Source organism: Pristis pectinata, chromosome 27, assembly GCF_009764475.1.
Source record: "Pristis pectinata isolate sPriPec2 chromosome 27, sPriPec2.1.pri, whole genome shotgun sequence".
In the NCBI taxonomy this organism is placed as follows: domain Eukaryota; kingdom Metazoa; phylum Chordata; class Chondrichthyes; order Rhinopristiformes; family Pristidae; genus Pristis; species Pristis pectinata.
Genome location: NC_067431.1, coordinates 16,289,909 through 16,309,050, shown reverse-complemented (window position 1 = coordinate 16,309,050; position 19,142 = coordinate 16,289,909). Strand labels below are relative to the sequence as shown.

Sequence of the window (19,142 nt, the reverse complement as noted above, 5' to 3'; positions counted from 1 at the left end):
ATAACAGGTGGATGCAAAAAGAGTAGGTGAATAATAGGTAGATATGGGCATTATGCACCTGGTGTATAACAGGCAGGTGCATCACAGGTTGTTGAGTAACAGGTAGGTAGGTGTATGACTGGTGAGTATTAAAAAAGCAAAATACAACAGACAGGTATTTAACAGAAGGGTCCTAAATGGGCAAACGTATGTAACAGTTGGGTGTATAATGAGCAAATACTAAGTGACTAACAAGTGGGTACTAACCAAGTAAGTAAATAACAGTTGGGAGTATAACAGTTGGGTATACAACACATGAATATTAAGAGGGCAACTATATAGTAGATGGGAATTTTGCAAGTGGTCAATATAATATTGTGTGTTTAACACCTCCACTGAAGTTAAATTATTTTGTCTTAGTGTCCGTCCAAGCTGCCTCTCTCAGTATACCATCAAACAACATGCATGTGACTGTCCAATAGCCAGAATACAGAATTGTATGGAAACCTGCAGCGCAAATCATAATGGTATCTCACCAGCTGCCTTGTAATGCAGAGGGCCTTGGCTCCATGAAGTTATCAGGCCACTTCTTGAACTACTACAAACCACTTGTCAGTGAAGTAAACTGTAGATTCATTGAATCTTTCTCATGAGTACCTTCTCTATTCCTCCCATTTCCTTCCACCCTGAAGGCTTATGGGCCGATGACAGAGATCAGTTTCGAAATGCCTTGAGGGACTGCATCAGCCAATTGAACAACGATGCCAAAGGCAGTGCAGACCTGCGCCAGGGCTTGAATATTAACCAACGACACATGTGAGTACCAGGTGTGAGGTGGGTTGTTAGTACAGGCTGGGATCCTGTCAGGTGGTTCAAAATGACAAAAAAAGTTGGCACATTAGTTCCAAGTATCAATTGGCTGATCAACAGAAAACTGATGAACTGAACCAGCACCAGGGTTGTTGAGTGGAAGGTGATGCACTGCAGATGGTAGTTAGACAGAGGCTAAACAATGGTTAACGGGTGTTAACTGGACTAGGCCATTAGGCCCTTTGAGCCTTCTCTGTCATTCAATACAATCATGATTTATCTCCTATCTCAACAGTGTAGTCCTCTTCTCTTCCCATATCCACTGTTGCCTATTGTTTCCAGAAATTTAACTGTCTCCTTCATAAATATATTCAGTGATTTAGCCTCTACAGCCGTCTCTGGTAGTGAATTCTACAAATTCACTGCCTTCTGAGTGAAGAAATTTATCCTCTTTCCAGTCCTAATGTTTTACCTTAAATCCTGAGACTCTGATCCCTGAGACAACCCAGCCAGGATTAAACAAAGTCATCATGCACCTATGGAAGGGAAATCAAGTATGACAAACCTACTGGAGTTTTTGAGGCTGTAACTGGTGGAGTAGACAAGGGAGAACCAGTGGACGTGGTGTATTTGGATTTTCTTAAGGCCTCTGATAAAGTCCCATGTAAGTGGCTACTGTGCAAAATTAAACCACATGGGATTGGGGGTAACATACTTGCAAGGATTGAAGGTTATATGACAGACCGGAAGCAGAGTGGGGAACAGAGGTGACACCACAGGGATCAGTGCTTGGGCCCCAACTATTCACAATATATGTTCATGATTTGAATGAGGGAACTGAATGTAATATTTCTGAGTCTGCAACAACATGAAACTGAGTGGGATAGTGAGTTGTCAGGAGGATGCAATGAGCTTTCAAGCCAATTTAGACAAGTTAAGTGCGTGGGCAAATACATGGTAAATGCAATGTAACATTGATGGTGTGAAGTTATCCACTTTGGTGCAAAAACACAAAGGCAGATTATTATTTAAATAGTGATAGCTTGGGAAGTGTTAATGTGCAACGGGACCTGGATTTTCCCGTACACCAGTCACTAGAAGCAAACATGCAGATAAAGCTAACAGTTAAGAAGGCAAATGGTATATTGGGCTCCATTACAAGAGGTTTTGAGTACAGGAAGAAGGCTGTCTTGCTGCAGCTGTACAAGGTTTTGGTAAAATTACATTTGGGAACATTGTATATTGGGAGCCATAGGCTATTATCAGCATGTAGCAAAGGTTTACTGGATGGATTCCCAGGATGGCAGGACTGTCATCTGAGGAGAAATTGGGTCAATTATGTTCTCTGGAGTTTAGAAAAATAGAAAGGGATCTCATTGAAACATGCAAAGTTTTAACATGTCTTTATAGACTGAATGCAAGGAGGATGCTTCCTGTGGCTGAGGGGGTCGAATGGGGTGGGGGAGGGAATTGGGGAGGAGGGATGTCTCAGTCATATCCTGACATTAAGACATTAGTCATTAAGACATTCGGGATTGAGATGAAGAGAAATTCTTCCCTTAGTGTTTGATGAACTTGTAGAATTCAGTACACAAAAGGCACTGGAGGTCACTGAGTTTATATTACAGAGGTGAATATATTTAAGAAGGAGATAGGTTCTAGACACAAAAGGCTTCCAAGGAGAGAGCAGGAATATGTTATTGAGATAGGCAATCAGCAATGACCATATTAAATTGTGGGCTCATTTTGGAGCCAAGTGACTTATTTCACCTCTTATTTTCTATGTTTCTATGTGTCTATCACCAAACTCTCATCGCAGGCACTAACTGTGGGAGGTGTTTAGGTTTCTTTGCTTATCTTATCTCATTCTCCATTATGCTCTGAATCTTTGCTAAGAGTCCAGTTAGCAGGAAACTTACAAGCAAACTGTCTTTTCGATATCCAGCTTTCAAATTCATCCCCTATTCTCGTTGGTTCTTCCAGCATCACAAAGGCTAACCCTGGCCGGACTCCCCTTGCAGACGGCTTTGAAACAAGAATGTCAGAGAGAGCAGAGGCCATTCAACTGCAGGTCGTACAGCAGCTGGGTGACCTGAGTGAGAAGCTCTCAGGTGCCATTGATAGCATGCATAAGAAGATCAGCGAGGACGTTGAAGAACTTACTCAAAAGCTGACACCCAATGCTGAAGCACTCAGCCGACAACAGGACAACAACACTGACCAACTGCGGCAGACATTGAGTCCCTACAACAAGGTTCTTAAGGCCAAGCAGGAGAGCACAGAGGATGTGAGGGATGTGCTGAGTCTGTTCACTGAGCAAATGCAACAGAAAAACATTGGAAATGCAAAAAACCGGAGCATGACTGGCAATGATGAGGAGATCCGGAACAAGTTTGACCAGGCCTTCCAGGAGCTGCTCAATAAGATGATTCCCCTTATCAAAGATAGCATGAGCAAGGTGAGCCAACTGGCTAGTGAAATGGCCCAGAAAGGTTGTTCCAAGTATTGAGAATACAAAGGTAAGAATGAGAGAGACTCATAGTACAAAAAGTGGTTCCATAACTTCAGTGAACTAACTGAAAGCAAACCTCACAAGTGTTGAAAGCATGAAACAAAATCTGCAATCGTACATCATACAAAGATCTCAGCAACAACATCAACCAATAGATCAGACCAGCAGTCCCTATAAAGAAGGCAACAAGAATGTGGAGCAGACGCAAAAGAGAGTTGTCCCCAAGTGCAAACATCAATCAGCAGAACCTTCAGTGTCAGCCCTCAGCTTTGCCGAACTTCCACCAGCAGCAGTTAGAGACTAAAAGAAATAGAAAAATACTTAGCTGAACTGTGTCCTAGAAATGTGGAGTTGCTTTGGAATACAAAATACCATGTCTCTGTTTATAGTTATTGATAACTGTTAGAATGTATTTATTTGTAGAAAGTAATGATTTTGAAGTCACTAATTAAAATTTTCAAGCCTGATATGTGGAATGTGGTTTCCTGAACTCACCCTTGTATCTCTGTAATTTTCATCAGCCCAATGACCCTCTGTGAAAGCTACACTGCTCCAATTCTGGCCTCCTGAGTATTCCTGAGTTTAATGACTCCACCATTGACAATCATGCCTTCACCTGCCAAGGTCCTAAGTTTCAAAATGTCTTCTTCAGACCTCTCTGCCTCACTATTTAGGAAGGGAAAAAAGCAAGGAAAATGACGTAGTGAAGAGTAAGTAGAAGTTGTAAATGTTATTTTCAGGAAATAAGCATTAACACTTCTAAAATTAGGCCTTTAAGGGCAGAAGTTGTTCAAAAGGAATTTTATCTCAATATGTCATTAAAAACTCAGTCATGCCTCTTTCAGGAGGACAACATTTGCGGCAGTTTTTATTGTGAGAATAGTGCATAACTGGTTGAAATGTGCATTAAGTCAGTATTTCCACATGGATTACCGTGTTGGTTATGTCCTGTAGAGGAGCAGAGTTTTATTGACGGCATTTACAATTTCTGTATTTAACAGCCCAATGCAGACTTCAGAAGTATTTGATTAGTTCAGCACAACATTGTGGGCTGAAGGCCCTGTTCCTGTGCTGTACTGTTCTATGTTCTATGTTCTGTGTTCTATGTTCTATGTAAGTAGCTGTAAGTTTCAGAGGACATTGACAATGTGATTAAAGTTTTGCCATGATTCCACCACAAGTTCCAGCCCATCATGATGTAATCTTTTAGCGAAAGGCTCACATTTATATGGCACTTTTCAGTGCCCCAAAATACTTTCCAATCAATTCATATTTTTGAGGTGTTGTAATGCAGAATTTGCCAGAACTAATTTAGTCACAGCCAAGTCCCATGAACAGCACTAATATAAGCGACCAATGTTGTTGGATTCACACTAAATATCGACATCAGGAAACCAGAGAATGCTTCCCTTCTCTTTGAATAAAGTTGGTAATTGGTATTGGAAATTGGTTTATTATTGTTACCTGTAGAGGCATACAGTGAAAAGCTTTTTGTTTGCATGCCATCCAGACAGAACATTCCATACATAAGTACATCAAGGTAGTACAAAAGGAAAAAAAGAGAATGCGGAATATAGTTTTAGAGTTGCAGAGAAAGTGCAGTGTAGGTAAACAAATAAAGTGCAAGGGCCATGACAAAGTGGATTGAGAGATCAAGAGTTCATCTTTATCATATGAGAGGTCTGTTCAAGAGTCTTATAACAGCAGAGTAGAAGCTGTCCTTGATCCTGGTGGTACATGTTCTTAAGATTTTTTATCTTCTGCCCAATGGGAGAGGGGTGCAGTGTAGGTAAACAAATAAAGTGCAAGGGCCATGACAAAGTGGATTGAGAGATCAAGAGGTCATCTTTATCATATGAGAGGTCTGTTCAAGAGTCTTATAACAGCAGAGTAGAAGCTGTCCTTGATCCTGGTGGTACATGTTCTTAAGATTTTTTATCTTCTGCCCAATGGGAGAGGGGACAAGAGAGAATAACTAGGGTGGGAGGGATCCTTGATTACGTTGGCTGCTTTCTCAAGGCAGTGGGAAGTGCAGAGGGAGTCAGTGGAGGAGAGGCTGATTTTTGTGATGGACTGGATTGTGTTCACAACTCTCTTCAATTTCTTGTGGTCTTGGGTATAGCAGTTGCCATACCAAGGTGTGATGCATCCAGATAGGATGCTTTCTATGGTGCATCTGTAAAAATTGATGAGGGTCATCAGGGACATGCCAAATTTCCATAGCCTTTTGAGGAAGTAGAGGCACTGGTGTGTTTTCTTGGTCACAGAGGCCACATGGCTGGACCAGGACAAATTGTTGGTGATATTTGCAACTAGGAACTTGAAGCTCTCAACCATCTCCACCTCAGCACCATTGATACAGACAGGGGCTACAATGTCTTTTGTGATCAGATGAGAGGGTAGATGAGGCTTTGGTTTGAAGTCCCTTTAAACACCATTCTGGAGTCTATACATTGATTATGCTTTCAAAACCCTGACGTGAGTCTCACACTCATGACCTTCTGACTCAGGTTGAAGTGCTGCACAATCAATAAGACCAGAGGAATGAGTGAGGTACTGGTGAATTCAAGTTGTGCACCTGAAAGGATGCATCCTAAGATGCTGAGGGGAAAAAGGAAAAGGAAGACCTCAAAATTATATTTCAAGATGATGTAAGCTAGAGAATTGGAGTATGGCTGAAATAATAAGTGAGGCCGAGCTGAACTGGACAGTTTTAGACCAGTTTGTTTAACATCTGTCATAACGGTAATGTTGATGCTTTAACATTTTAAATTAAAGATAATTTACAAACTATCTAGGTAAAGGAAATAATTAGAAGCATAATTTCAGAAAGGGACATTATGCTTAACAAACCTGACCGGCTTCACAAAAGAGGTGATAGATAAGGTGGACCAGGAGACAAGTGGATGTAGTATACATTGATTTTCAGTAAAAAGTTTAGAGATGGCACTATTTGAGATTAAGGGACGGGAAGCAAATCGGATTCAAAACTGTCTGAAGGCAGGAAGCAATGAGTTAGAATTCAGGACCACTTGATGAATTCAGGACCACTTGATGAGTTGATGAAAATGTGGGGAGAATAAAAAAATGGTGATTAATGTAGGCTTAGTGTAAGTGGGTGGTTGATGGTCATCGCAGACCCAATGGGCTGAATGGCCTGTACTTATGTATGGACTGATCTGTTGGACGGCATGCAAGCAAGAGCTTTTCCATGTACCTCGGTACATGTGAAAATAATAAACCAATTACTAATGATCTCCTTTTGGTAAAGTCTCAGCCTGGTGAAAGTCAGTCATGGGTTCTGTTCAGGGCTCCATCTTTGTGTACTTGGCTCCAGGGAGTGATATTCAAATTTTCAGTTCATATTAAAATAAATAATTCATCATACAAAAAGAAAATATTGATAACATGGTAGAATGTGTTTAAAAGTTGGAAATATTTACAGACAACACAGAGAAGATTGATGGGGTCTTTGATATCGTGCATGTGATCTTTTAAAAGGTGTTGATGAAGGTCGCTTGGGTTTAAATGGACAATAACATCATGGATATGGAACTGGTTGGAAAGCAGAACTGTCAGGCTGTAGCGGGTTGTGCAGTGGTGCCATCAAGGGGTCAGTGAGGGTAACACTGCTGTTTTTGGTAGATATTGGGAATTAAATTCCACATTACTGCCATTCCCTTCCAACCTACTGTGTGGCCTGTTCAATGTACCTCCATTGTCAGAGCTAGAACTTGCTCCACCCTTGGATGGGGCGCCCAGGTAGAGGTATAGCTTGCCATTGCAGCCATGCCACTCGAATTGTAGGTGGTCAGAGCACCGGATGGTCCTCTGTGACGTGCATTCTGCCTGCCTCTTGAAGGTTCAATATCCTTCTCCTTGGGCTTTCTGCGGCATGGATTCCAGCACGCGACGTCTTCACTTCAAATTGTTTGCACCATTGTAGCTCAAAACAAACTTGTCTTCTCATTTTCCCATTGACCAGTTCTCTTTGACCCATTTCCTTTTCCACAGATGTTACCTGACCTGTTGAATGATCAAGTCAAGTTTATTGTAATATGAACAAGTCCGGTGAGGTACCGGTACAATGAAAAGTCTGCTTGCAGCAGCATCACAGGCATGTAGATTTGGACAACACACAGAAGATAAATTATACTTAAATGATACATAATTATACAAGACAAAAATGACTGTGCTAAACAAGACATTAGTGCAAAAAAACCACAGAGACAAGTCCATGGTAGAGCAAAAGGTGGTCCATAATGTTCCACTGCTGAAGTAGGGTTAGGGTTGTGCAGGTAGGTTCAAGAACCTGATGGCTGTAGGAAAGTAGCTGTTCCTTAACCTGGTGGTGTGGGGCTTCAGGCTTCCGTACCTCCTGCCCGATGGAAGCAGCGAGAGGAGGGCATGACCCAGGTGGTGGAGATTCTTGATGATAGGTGCTGCCTTCTTGAGGCAGTGATTCATGTAGATGCTTTTAATGGTAAGGAGGGCTGTACCTGTGATGGACCGGGCTGTGTCCACTACTCTCTGCAGCCACTTGCATTCCTGTGCATTGGAATTGCTGTACCAGGCCATGATGCAACCTGTTAGAATACTTTCTACAATACATCTGTAGACATTATCCAATGGTTCTATGACAGACACCCTTGGCCATGATGGGGAAGTCCATTAATAATGCAAACAGGTGGCAGCAGCAAGGGAACTGGTGACCACCACTTCAAACAGAATCCCTGCATGGAGCAGCAAGCTGCCAACTGTGGCCCATCCTGCTCACAACTCTAGGGTCTAGAACTAATCAGAGCAAGCTTCAGCACAGCTGGAGCCCAAGAGCTATTTTGCCATAGATTGACTTAAATGCAGTGGGTCAGTGGTCTGTTTTGCATTCCTGAATGAGACTTCAGCGCACACATATCCACGTCCGCACCCTCAACTGCAGCAGCTTCCAATGCCCACCTCTGTGTATTGTGCCCTGCAATGCTGCTTATGCCCCCAGCCGCCAGCCCTTGCTCTGCCAATAACGGGCTTCCAACCCCTTTGCAGTCAGATTAGACTGGAACATCCTGGCTCAGCCAGCGCACCAGCCTTGTAAGTGAAACTGCACAGCCTACTTGCCTCCTGTGTTCCTGGGCTGGTTGGGTGTGGAGGGAGGGGGAGGCCACTCAGGCAGTGGTTCACTGCAGATCCAGACCACACCAGTCACTACTACCATCATGCTTAGAACATAGGACATAGGAAAGTACAGCACAGAACAGGACCTTCGGCCCACAATGTTGTGCTGACATAGCTAATCCCTCCTACCTGCAGGATGCCCGTATTCCTCTATTTTCCTCTCATTCATGTGATCATCCAAGCCTCTCTTAAAAGCCCCATTATAGGGTCCAAATTAAAAGCACCATTTCTGGACGTTGATACTGTGCACAGTTTTCCTGTATTACATGGACATAAAGCATATAATATTTATTATGACCATGTTGTATTTATTATTACCATAGATACTGTTTACTCTGTGAGCTTCATGCAAGCAAGGAGTTTCATTGCACCCTGGAGATAGGACAATAAACTAGTCTGAATCTGGAATGAGCACGTCCATCATCAAGCGTAATGAGTGTGAGATCAATTGAGAAGCAATGTGTCAATCTTTGGAGACCTGTCATAGATGGGGAGGTTCATACTATGTTGGAGACAAGCCTGAAGGAAGGAAAGTAAGTCAGGGATTTATCATTCAGGAATCTCAGTCCAGTCAGCAGCACGTAGTTGACCCAGAAGTGCCCAAAGACTGTTGTCTCTGGGGAAACATATTTTAGGTTCCCTCACAATGCTCCTCGGGGGTGGGGGGGGGGGGGGGACAGCACAGAATATCATCCCAAAACAGACTAAAAGCAGAAATGGCATTAATTGCACAAGGGTGTCTCAGGCTAAGAAGGGCCCAACTGAAAACCTGGAGTGATGCAAAGTCATCCAGAAATTATTATTTTTGGATTTCAAGCCAGATAACATTAATTACCAATGGTAACATGCTGAAGGAAATGGTGTTATGTGTGTGAATTTCTTGGCCTGCATATTTACTACAATGTATCTGTACTAAGAGACACTTTCCATTATTGAAATAAAATATGCAAATATTATCAATTGTAAAGTAATTCAAAGTTTTATTGCACATATTTTATGATTCACACTCTAGAATTGCAATCAATGATACTCATATACTCCTCTTTGCAAAAAATAAATAGATTGAAGATAGTTATATTTAAGCATATTGTTGTCTGTGCTCCAAGAGGACCTCAAAGTAACTTTCTACTTCTCAATTAGTTCTGCAGATTCTGCCAGAGGTTGTCCCATAAAGTTGTGAGCTGGGTCTGAAGTTCCTGCTGAACACTGCCTCCATTCAGGACAAGTCTCTCTTGCATCTCCTTCACATTCTGACTGATGATTTTGTTCAACTGCTCAGTGTAGGGAGCCACGTTCTGATGGAACTCCTTGATTCTCTGGTTGACGTTAGTGTTGAAATTTTCGATGAATGGGTCCAGGTTCTGGTCCATCGTTCCCATGTTCTCGTTAAGCTTCGCTTTCAGTTCAGTGATGTAAGGGTTCAGCCTTTGTTTCAGAACTTCCACATGCTCGCTGACCTTTGCCTGGAGTTTCTCAGCATATGGCACAACCACCTGGGTCATTTCTCCAATCTGTTGGTTCATCTTAACCTGGACATCCTTGGCGTAGGGGGCCAAGCTGTTGCGAAGCTCCTGGACGTTCTCATCAAACTTGGAGCGAAATTCTTCAGCTCTGGCAGCCACATTCTGCCTGAGGGTGTCCATGTTTTCATCCAGCTTCCCCTGGAGCTCCTCAGCGTAGGGAGCCAGGACTTCCCTCAGGTTCTCTGCGCTCACTTCCAGTTTTGCCTGAAGCTCTTCAGTGAAGGGAGTCAGCTTCTGCCGAAGTTCCTCTGCATTCTTACTCAGCTGTTGGCTGAGTTTTTCAGCGTAAGGTGTCAACTCCCGATGAAATTCTTCAATGTTCCTGCTGATTTTCTGACGGACTCCATCAGCAAAGGGAGAAAGCTTCTCCTTCAGGTCTTCCAGCTGTTCTCTTATCTGCTGCTGAAGGCTCTCAACATCTACTGTCATCTTCTCACGAAGATCATCTGCGTAAGGAGTCAACTTCTCTCGGAGATCCTCAGCATATTTATTGACAGTCTGCAGATTATCCTGAATAAGGAGACTGGAAAAAAAAAGAGACAATAGTTTCTCATACTTGTTACAGAAAAGGGATACATTTAGACAGAGCTCCATGGAAGTTCCATTCTGAAACATATGTACAGAAGAAAGGAGAGCTTACAAGGGACATTTGGATAACAAAATTGTCTAAGGTTAACTATACATGTTCATTGCAAAGAGAGGAAATGATTCACCCAATGTCTTTCATTCTTTCTGTCATTTCCTATTTGTTACATTTTGGGAGGAAAGTTAGGAGTGAACTCTCACACAGTGAGTTGAATGGGCTCCTGTGCTGTATATTGAACGATTGTAGAAAGGCATACATACTGATTGGTAAAACACTGCAAGGAGTAGATGAGTAGTGAAATAGTGTTTCAGATACAGAGATCGTTGAGGGGATGATTAACGTTACAAAGGTATATACCCTCCCAGGTTTTAAACACTGGACAAACAATACAAAGTAAATGGATGAAATTGCAGCCATGCCTATATCTACAAATGCCTTTCCTTTAGTTGTATCTGAATTCATTGCTCCAGCTGAACCAATTCCTATTGTTCCTTTGTTTGTACCGACACCTTCTACTCACAGTGATTGAGACTGATTAGTTTTTTTGCAGAAACTGATTTTTGTTTTGCTGAGTATCCATTCCACCAGCCCAAGTGAGTATATCCCCTCTTTTATTCCTTAATCTCATTCCTGTTTGTTTATAAACTGGCGGAGGAACCCTCACTTTAACCATGCTTAATAGTATGGCCAGTGGTTATGCTATTGGTCTAACAAATCCATAAAGCCAGGTCGTATTAATTCAGTTCCCACTAAAAACACATTTAAGTTTGATTAGATAAATAAATCTGGAATTAAAAATATCAGTGTTGTTACTGGTGATTGGATTATCATTAAAATCCATCTGCTTCACTAACATCCTTAAGGGAAGGAAACCATCCTTATTTGGTCCATAGTTGAGACTTCACTGACCTCTTAAACTGGCTTATTAACAATTAGGTATGGATAATAATGTTATTGAGGCTCAGATTCTGTAAAATAATAATAAAGAACCTCTTGGACTTTTGCAATATTCCAGTCTAAGATATGCCTGGCCTTCTACTTCTTGCTTTACTCAAGATGCTGATCTGTTCTAAATGCCCCTGTCAAGCTCCCAATGCTCACTTGAGTTGCTGGCCAAGTTCTGAGCTTTGGATCAGCTCTACACTGTCCTTGGCTTCCTCAGTCAATTGGTTGATGTAATTCCAGAAGGCACCTCCAACCTGATCTCCATTGAACTCAGCCCGACAGCCTATGGGAGAGAAAGGATGAGATAATCAGAATGGGAACACAGGACGGATGTTCCTTGCATCTACTGCTCACTCTACAGAAGATGTGCTACAAGACTTCACCATATCCTGGTGATTGCCAGTGCTCCTTTCTGGAGATATGGCTAGATGACTCATAGGGTAAAATCCCTGGTCTTTGAATATTTGGAACCAGGGCTTAAAAGAAAACCAGTATGGGGAGGCATCAAGTTGCACCCGGAAGCCAAGAACAGACTATGCACCAGGCTCCAAATTCTGATTTGAGCTGAAATCTGGTCCACATCAGTGGCATGAAGATCTTGAGTCCAAGGTCAATAAAGAATCTTTGAAGATTAGAAATGGTAACAACATTCCAATCACAGTCCAAGAGTAAGAGAGCAGGAAAACTTGAAGCTCATACCTGTGAGAAAGGCGGCAGCTATAAGCAGCAGGATTGCTCTGGGAAACATGGCGGTGTTCTCTAATGGTATTAAGTACGAAGAACAACTTTTGCTTCCTTTTGCAGCAAATCTATGAAAAAATAAAGATCAGAGTTAATGCAGGGTTTAAATCCACACAAAATACACCTGTGAATTACTGTCCCCTTCCAAACTCCATTTGTAGGAACACAAGGACGCAGCAGGGCCAGACCATCCAGCCCTTCGAGCCTGCTCTCCCATTGAAGTCAAGGCTGATCTTCTACCTCAGCACAATTTTCCAGCACTATCCCAATATACCTTGATTCCCTTCACATCCTGAAATCTGCCCATCTCTGTTTTGAAAGAAACTCTGTGACTGAGCCTCCACAGCCCTCCGGGGTAAAGAATTCCAAAGGCTTACCAACCTCTAAATTACAAAATTCCTTCTTATCTCAGCCCTAAATGGCCCACCCCTTATCAGAAATTCGGCCCTCGATCCTAAACTCTTCAGTCAGAGAAAACATCCTCCTTACATCTAGTCTGTCAAGCCACTGTAACACTACTGAAAATAGAAAACTGTTCTCTTGTTCCTATGATTACGTCTTGACCAATTGTCTGAAAACTGCAAATGTCCACGGAGACAGTAGCTAAAAGGATAAGCATGCAAGCTACCTGTGTTGGAGAAATGTAAGCCTCTGGGCTCCTCTCACCTGCCTCTGCTCTGCTCCTCCAGAAGCTCTGTGTGTCAGCCCACAGGCGCTCTCTCTAAATAAGGGAACCTTATCAGCAGCTGATAACACACTGGTACACTTGTCTTCGACTCATGGACTTTCCCTGAAAACCAACAGAACGTGGAGCTTCCAACAACACTGTCACTCTGAACTGCTGCCTTAACTATGACTCCAACCCAACCTGACAGGGCAAACTCCATTCAAGATTCATTTCTCAGTCCAAAGGCCATGATTTATTACAACTGTAACATTTTGATCATTCTATGGACTTAATATGAGGTGTTTTGACTAACAGGGAGAAACTGTTTCCATTGGCAGCAGGTTAGGTATTCAGAGGACTTTGATTTGAGGTAATTGGCAAAGGAAGCAGAGGGGAGATGTGGGCATCTTTACATAATGAGTTGCCATGATCTGGAATGCACCTTGCAGAGTGAGGGGAAGCAGTCACCCCTTCCCTATGAAAACAGGATGAAAGAAAACAATTGTGAAGCCATAAGCAAAGAGCGGGGAGTGGAATTAATTCCTTGAAACAGGATTGATGGGCCAAACAAACCCCCGTCTGAAATGAAAGATTCTATGGTTTTGCCTCATTTCACCTGTCTCTCACATTAGCTAAGGCCCTCAAAGCTGTCCAGATGAATATATTCACAAAAGCCAATCATTGTTTCTTAAGGAGACAGTGTGTTTGATTATGGCATTTGCAGCATATGTAGAAATGGTTGTAAAAGGATCATTGTTACTGTACGCCTGCCATCTCTTTGTCATAGAGTCACAGAGACATACAGCACAGAAGCAGGCCCCTTGGCCCACTGAGTCATTGCTGACCTTCATTAATCTCATTTTTTTATTCTCCCCACATGCTCATCAACTCTCCCCAGATTCTACCATTCACCCTAGACGCAATTTACAGTGGCCAATTAACTATTAACCTATATGCCTTTGGGATGTGGGAAGAAACTGAAGCACTCGGAGGAAGCCCACGCTGTTACAGGGAAAACTTGCAAACTCCACACAGACAGCGCCAAGGTCAGGATCGTACCCAGTTGGTTGCGCTGTGAGACAGTGGCTCTACTAGCTGCACAGCTGTGCCGTTAGTGCAGAGTCAGGTGGCTGATGCCTTTTATGATTAATGGCAAGGCTACAAAGAATATAGGAAGTGAGACTGAATGAGTTTGGGAAACACAAAATATGGCACTGAGTCCAGACCTCAGATTACGTGAACGGGGAGTTGTGAATCTTGAATGGAGTTTGCCCTCTCAGGGTGAGTTGGAGTCATAGTTAAGGCAGCAGTTCAGAGTGACAGTGTTGTTGGAAACTCCACGTCCTCTTGGTTTTCAGGGGTAAGTCATTGAGTCAAACACATGAAAATGGTGCTTGAGGAAAATGGCAGACTGACTGAAGGCTGGATATATTGGAAGGTTAAACTGTGATGAGACACAGGATGTGTTTAATACATATTTGAAGCAAATGGAGATTTTTTTCTGTGGTAATGATATTATAAGGCAGTGGGAGGAGGAGATAACAAGCAGAACAAAGCCATTTACGAGTGCAGGAAAACAAGTATCTAGAAATAGATTTGAACACCTCCACAATGGTATTTAATCTATTGATATGTTGTAGTGTATTCAACGTCTTGCTCACTGAGGCATTCAAAATATTAGGCACCCACTTTAATCCAGCACCCTCAGAAATTGTCTAAAGCTATAAATTTGGTACTGCAATCAAAATCCAATAGAAACAATTGGGGATTGGATCACTGAATGGAATAATCTGCACATCACCAAATGTGGGATTCTCTGAGACTTAGCATTTGTCTGTTGAGTTACACATAAGCACACTCAGGCTAAGGTTTTTACTACACTAGAGCTCACATTTAATATAGTGTGAAAGATTATCATCACTATGAAAAAGGCATCAAAGAACCTGAGGGAGTTCCGTTCTGTGCAAGATGCACATACTGCATGTAAGCAAACTGGTGGGGTAAAGGAAGTATCTTCTTCAATGGGACTGGATCATGTGAAAGCCAGGAAACCACATTATTTTTGTCAAGGCAACCATTCAGATCAAATACACATTCAGGTTAGCTTGATGCTTCAGTTGCAACAAAGTGGGACACATCGTACAAGTCTGCAAAGTTGATAAGGTGCCACATCAAATATTATAGTGGAAAATAAAGGCTATTAGTAGAGTAGGTAACATATCAGACAGAAGACTGGTTAGTTAACAGAAAGCAGAGAGTCAGCATAACTGGTCCTTTTCTGGTTGGAAAGACGAAATGACCAGTGTGTCACAGGGATCAGTGTACTGGACCCTCAACTTTGTAAAAATATGTACAAGTGACCTGGTGTTAAATTTGTTGATGACACAATGATAGGTGAGAAAGTAAGTTGTGAAGAGGATATCAGAGGCTACAAAGGGGCAGAAATAAGTCATGAGTGGGTAAAGGTCAGGTGAATGGAATATAACGTGGGGAAAATGTGAACTTGTCCATTTTAGCAGGAAAAATAAAAGAGATGCATGTTATCTGAATGGTGAGAGATGTTAGAGCTCTGAGATGCAGAGGGATCTGGGTGTCCTGTTGCATGATTCACAAAAGACCAGCATGAAAGTACAGCAAATAAATAAGAAAACTAACAAAAGATGTTATTATTTATTGTGAGAGACGTTGCATGCACAAGTGGGGAGATTATGCTGTAGTTGTCTGGGGCATTAGTCAGACCACACCTGGAATGGTATGTATAGTTCTGGTTTCCTTAATTAAAGAAGTGTAGAAATGCATAGAAGCAGCTCAGAGGAGCTGTAGCAGATGATATATGAAATGTGTGGGTTGTCATATGAGGAAAGATTGAACAGGTTATGCTTCTATATGTGGACTTTAGAAGAGTGAGAGACGACATGATTGAAACATATAAGGGGCCTTGACAGGGTGAAAGTGGAGGCGATGTTTCCTCATGGGTTATCTGGAACTGGGAGTCACTGTTTAAAAGTAAGGGGTCATTTAATGTCTTGTCTTAGAAGGTTTTGAGTCTCTGGAGTTCTCTTCCTCTAAAAGCGGTTGAAGCAGAGACTTAAACTTCCTTAACGCCAAGTTCCATAGATACATGACAAGCAATGGAGTGAAAAGTTACTGGGATTAGATTGGAAAACAGAGCAGAGTTACAATCAAATCAGCCATGATCTAATTAAATCATGGAGCAGGCTCAAGTGGCCTACTTCTGCTGCTTATTTATATATTTGATGTATGTTCATTTGCAAAAACAGAGAAAGCACATTGAGTACTGATGGTAACAATCTACCACTGTCCCAGTGGAAAGGAAGGAAACTTATGAAGCAATCACAGAAGTGTAGGCTGCACAATATTGAAATAAGTGACTGTAAGAAATTAAGAAATTGAATCTAAGTAATTTTGAAAAGTTAAAACACATGTATCAATTCTCACTAGCCACTTCTTTCAAGACCCCAGGATGACATTGGCAGAATTAGAACATTTTGGCTTTGAGAAGAGGAGCTAGGGTTGTTTTCTTTTGAACTTGATTGAGGTGTGTAAAGTTATGAGGATCTACAGTAATTAGGAAGGACCTATTTTCCTGAGAAGAGCAACCAAAACCAAGTGGCATAGAGGGGAGATGAGAAACGTTTTTCACCTAGAGGGAGTCAGGTGACTGGAACCCACTGCTGAAAGAGTGACAGAGGCAGAAACCCCCTTTATATTTAAGAACTACTTGATCTACTCTGGAAATCTGTAATGGGCAGGGTTATGGACCTTCTAGCTGGCATTAGGTTGGTTAGCACTGTTTTGTCTGCAACAGAATGGCCTTCTTCTGTGAGATTAATGGCATATGATTGCCTGATTCTGTCCTTAGCTTTGGCACCAGAGAGGTGACACATCATCCTGTGAGTAGATTTATGACTGCAGAAATTCCAATCTGACCTTCCAGTTATTGAATTGACTGTCACTGTACCTTTTGTGCCCTTTCTACCTTCAACTCATGCAGCTGACTCACTAATAATGTTGTGGACTTGGCTCTGGGTGACTTGCCTGAAGAATTATTCCATTCTCTGGTGTTCAGAGTTGAACACCACTTAGAATCAATGCTGCATTCAGGGCAAGAGCTCATTCCTCTGACCTCCTGCTGCAAACAGCTTTTACTTTGCTCCACCTAATGTCTCCATCCTCATACTCTGCATTCCCACCAGTTCCATTTCCATTGACTCTCACTATCTGATCTCTTCAATCCCTCCTAGACTCCTGACCTCTTGCACCATGCATAAACTCCTTTCCTCACCCTCCATTCCCTGACCTTACTGATCTTTAGGCATCCAACAAGCTTATAATAAACAGCTGGCATGAAAGAGGAAGTGGTCTTCAGAGCACAGGCCAATCTGCAGTCACCAGCACAGCACATATGTGGCCATGACACTGTTCTGATGAGGTGGGGGAACAATGTGTGTGTTCAACAGATATGCACGTATAAGGACATGTAATTTTCAACCCCCCACATATCTCCAGTAAATCAGTTTAATTGTTGGGAATTCTGTAGTAAATTGTAACAGAATTCATGAACATAGAACAGTACAGCACAGAACAGGCCCTTTGGCCCACAATGTTCTGCCAACATAGCTAATCCCTCCTACCTACAGAATGCCCATATCCCTCCGTTTTCCTCTCATTCACGTGCCAATCCAAGCCCCTCTTAAAAGCCCCCTATGAATTTGCCTCCACCACCCTATCCAGGCATCCACCACTTTCTGAGTAAAAAACTTACCCTTCACGTCAGTTCTGAACCTACTCCCTCTCACCTTAAATGCACACCCTCTGGTATTGGATTGCTCAATAATGGGAAAAAGATATTGTTTGTCCACCCTAGCTATGCCCCTCATAATTTTATACACTTCCAACAGATCACCCCTCAGCCTCCGCTGCTCCAGAGAAAAGAGCCCGAGTTTGTCCAGCCTCCCCTGATAGCACATACCCTCTAATCCAGGCAACATCCTAGTAAACCTCCTCTGCACCCTCTCTAAAGCCTTGACATCCTTCCTATAGTGAATGCATGCAATACTCCAAATGCAACCTAACCAGAGTTCTATAGAGATGCATCATAACTTCGGCACAGCTTTGTGGGCCGAAGGGCCTGAATTGTGCTGTAATTGTTTTATGTTCTAATTTCTTGACTCCTATACTCAATACCTCGATTAATGAAACCTAGCATTCCATAAGCCTTCTTAACCACCCTATCTACCTGTGTAGCCACTTTCAATGAGTCATGGACTTGCACCACAAGGTCTCTCTGCTCTTCAACACTGTTAAGGGTCTTGCCCTTAAGATTGTACTGCCTCTTGACATTAATCCTACCAAGGTGCAACACCTCACATTTATTCAGGTTAAACTCCATCTGCCATTTCTCTGCCCACATCTGCAACTGATCTATATCACGCTGTATCCATCATGATATAGATCAGTTGCAGATGTGGGCAGAGAAATAGCCTTCTACACTATTCACAACTCTACCTATCTTGGTATCGTCTGCAAACTTACTAACCCACCCATGAGGGTGTGGATTTGCTGATTAAATAGCGTATGAGAACAACAAATGATGTGCAGTTACTCCTTTTGGCAGCAATAAGGAGGTATCTGTGGTGAGAGGCAGTTTTAAAGGGGTGCAGACTTAGGTGAGCTTGCACTCAAGCCTTTGAACTTGGTAGGTTCAGTTGACTGCTAAAAAGACATATGGGATTCCTTGCTTTATTAACAGAGCAATAACAGATCACATTTAGGTTATTTAGAATCTTATAGAACATAGAACAGTACAGCACATGACGGGCCCTTCAGCTCACAATGTTGTGCCGACCTATATAAACCTACTCCACGATCAATCTAACCCTTCCCTCCTACACAGCCCATAACCCTCCATTTTTCTTACATCCATGTGCCTATCTCTTAAATGTCCCTATTGTATCAGCCTCTACCACTGCCCCAAGCAATGCATTATAAAACATTGATCTTGGACTAAGTTGAATTATTGACGTTAATTATGGCAATAAACTTCATGATGTCAAAGCTGCAGAAGGAGGAGGTTTCAAACATGGTCCGACAGAAGAGGGCAGGTGCGGTTTCAATAACAACCTTCAAAGGGATATTGTGCAAATACTTGAAGGAGATATTTGCAGCGATATGGGGAGTCGTGTG

At 42.3% G+C, this 19,142-nt stretch overlaps 2 protein-coding genes across 14 annotated transcripts in view; one reads left to right on the top strand and one right to left on the bottom strand.

Moving 5' to 3' along the window:
• LOC127583763 (apolipoprotein A-IV-like) overlaps positions 1-4,481 on the top strand; it is a 29,186-nt gene extending 24,705 nt beyond the window's left edge. For all 13 annotated transcript variants that reach the window (XM_052040081.1, XM_052040089.1, XM_052040082.1 and 10 more), the window contains 2 exons: positions 672-795; positions 2,773-4,481. In XM_052040081.1, coding sequence (XP_051896041.1) covers positions 672-795; positions 2,773-3,298 — 650 coding nt within the window. In that variant the 3' untranslated portion in view covers positions 3,299-4,481. The remainder of the gene's footprint in view (positions 1-671; positions 796-2,772) is intronic.
• Positions 4,482-9,609: 5,128 nt separating this feature from the next.
• On the bottom strand, positions 9,610-12,275 carry LOC127583582 (apolipoprotein A-IV-like). The gene is made up of 3 exons (XM_052039703.1): positions 12,227-12,275; positions 11,684-11,810; positions 9,610-10,519 (listed from the first exon to the last, which is right to left on the bottom strand). The coding sequence occupies exons 1-3, from the start codon at positions 12,273-12,275 to the stop codon at positions 9,610-9,612; spliced, it is 1,086 nt and encodes a 361-aa protein (XP_051895663.1).
• Between the last annotated feature and the right edge of the window lie 6,867 nt (positions 12,276-19,142).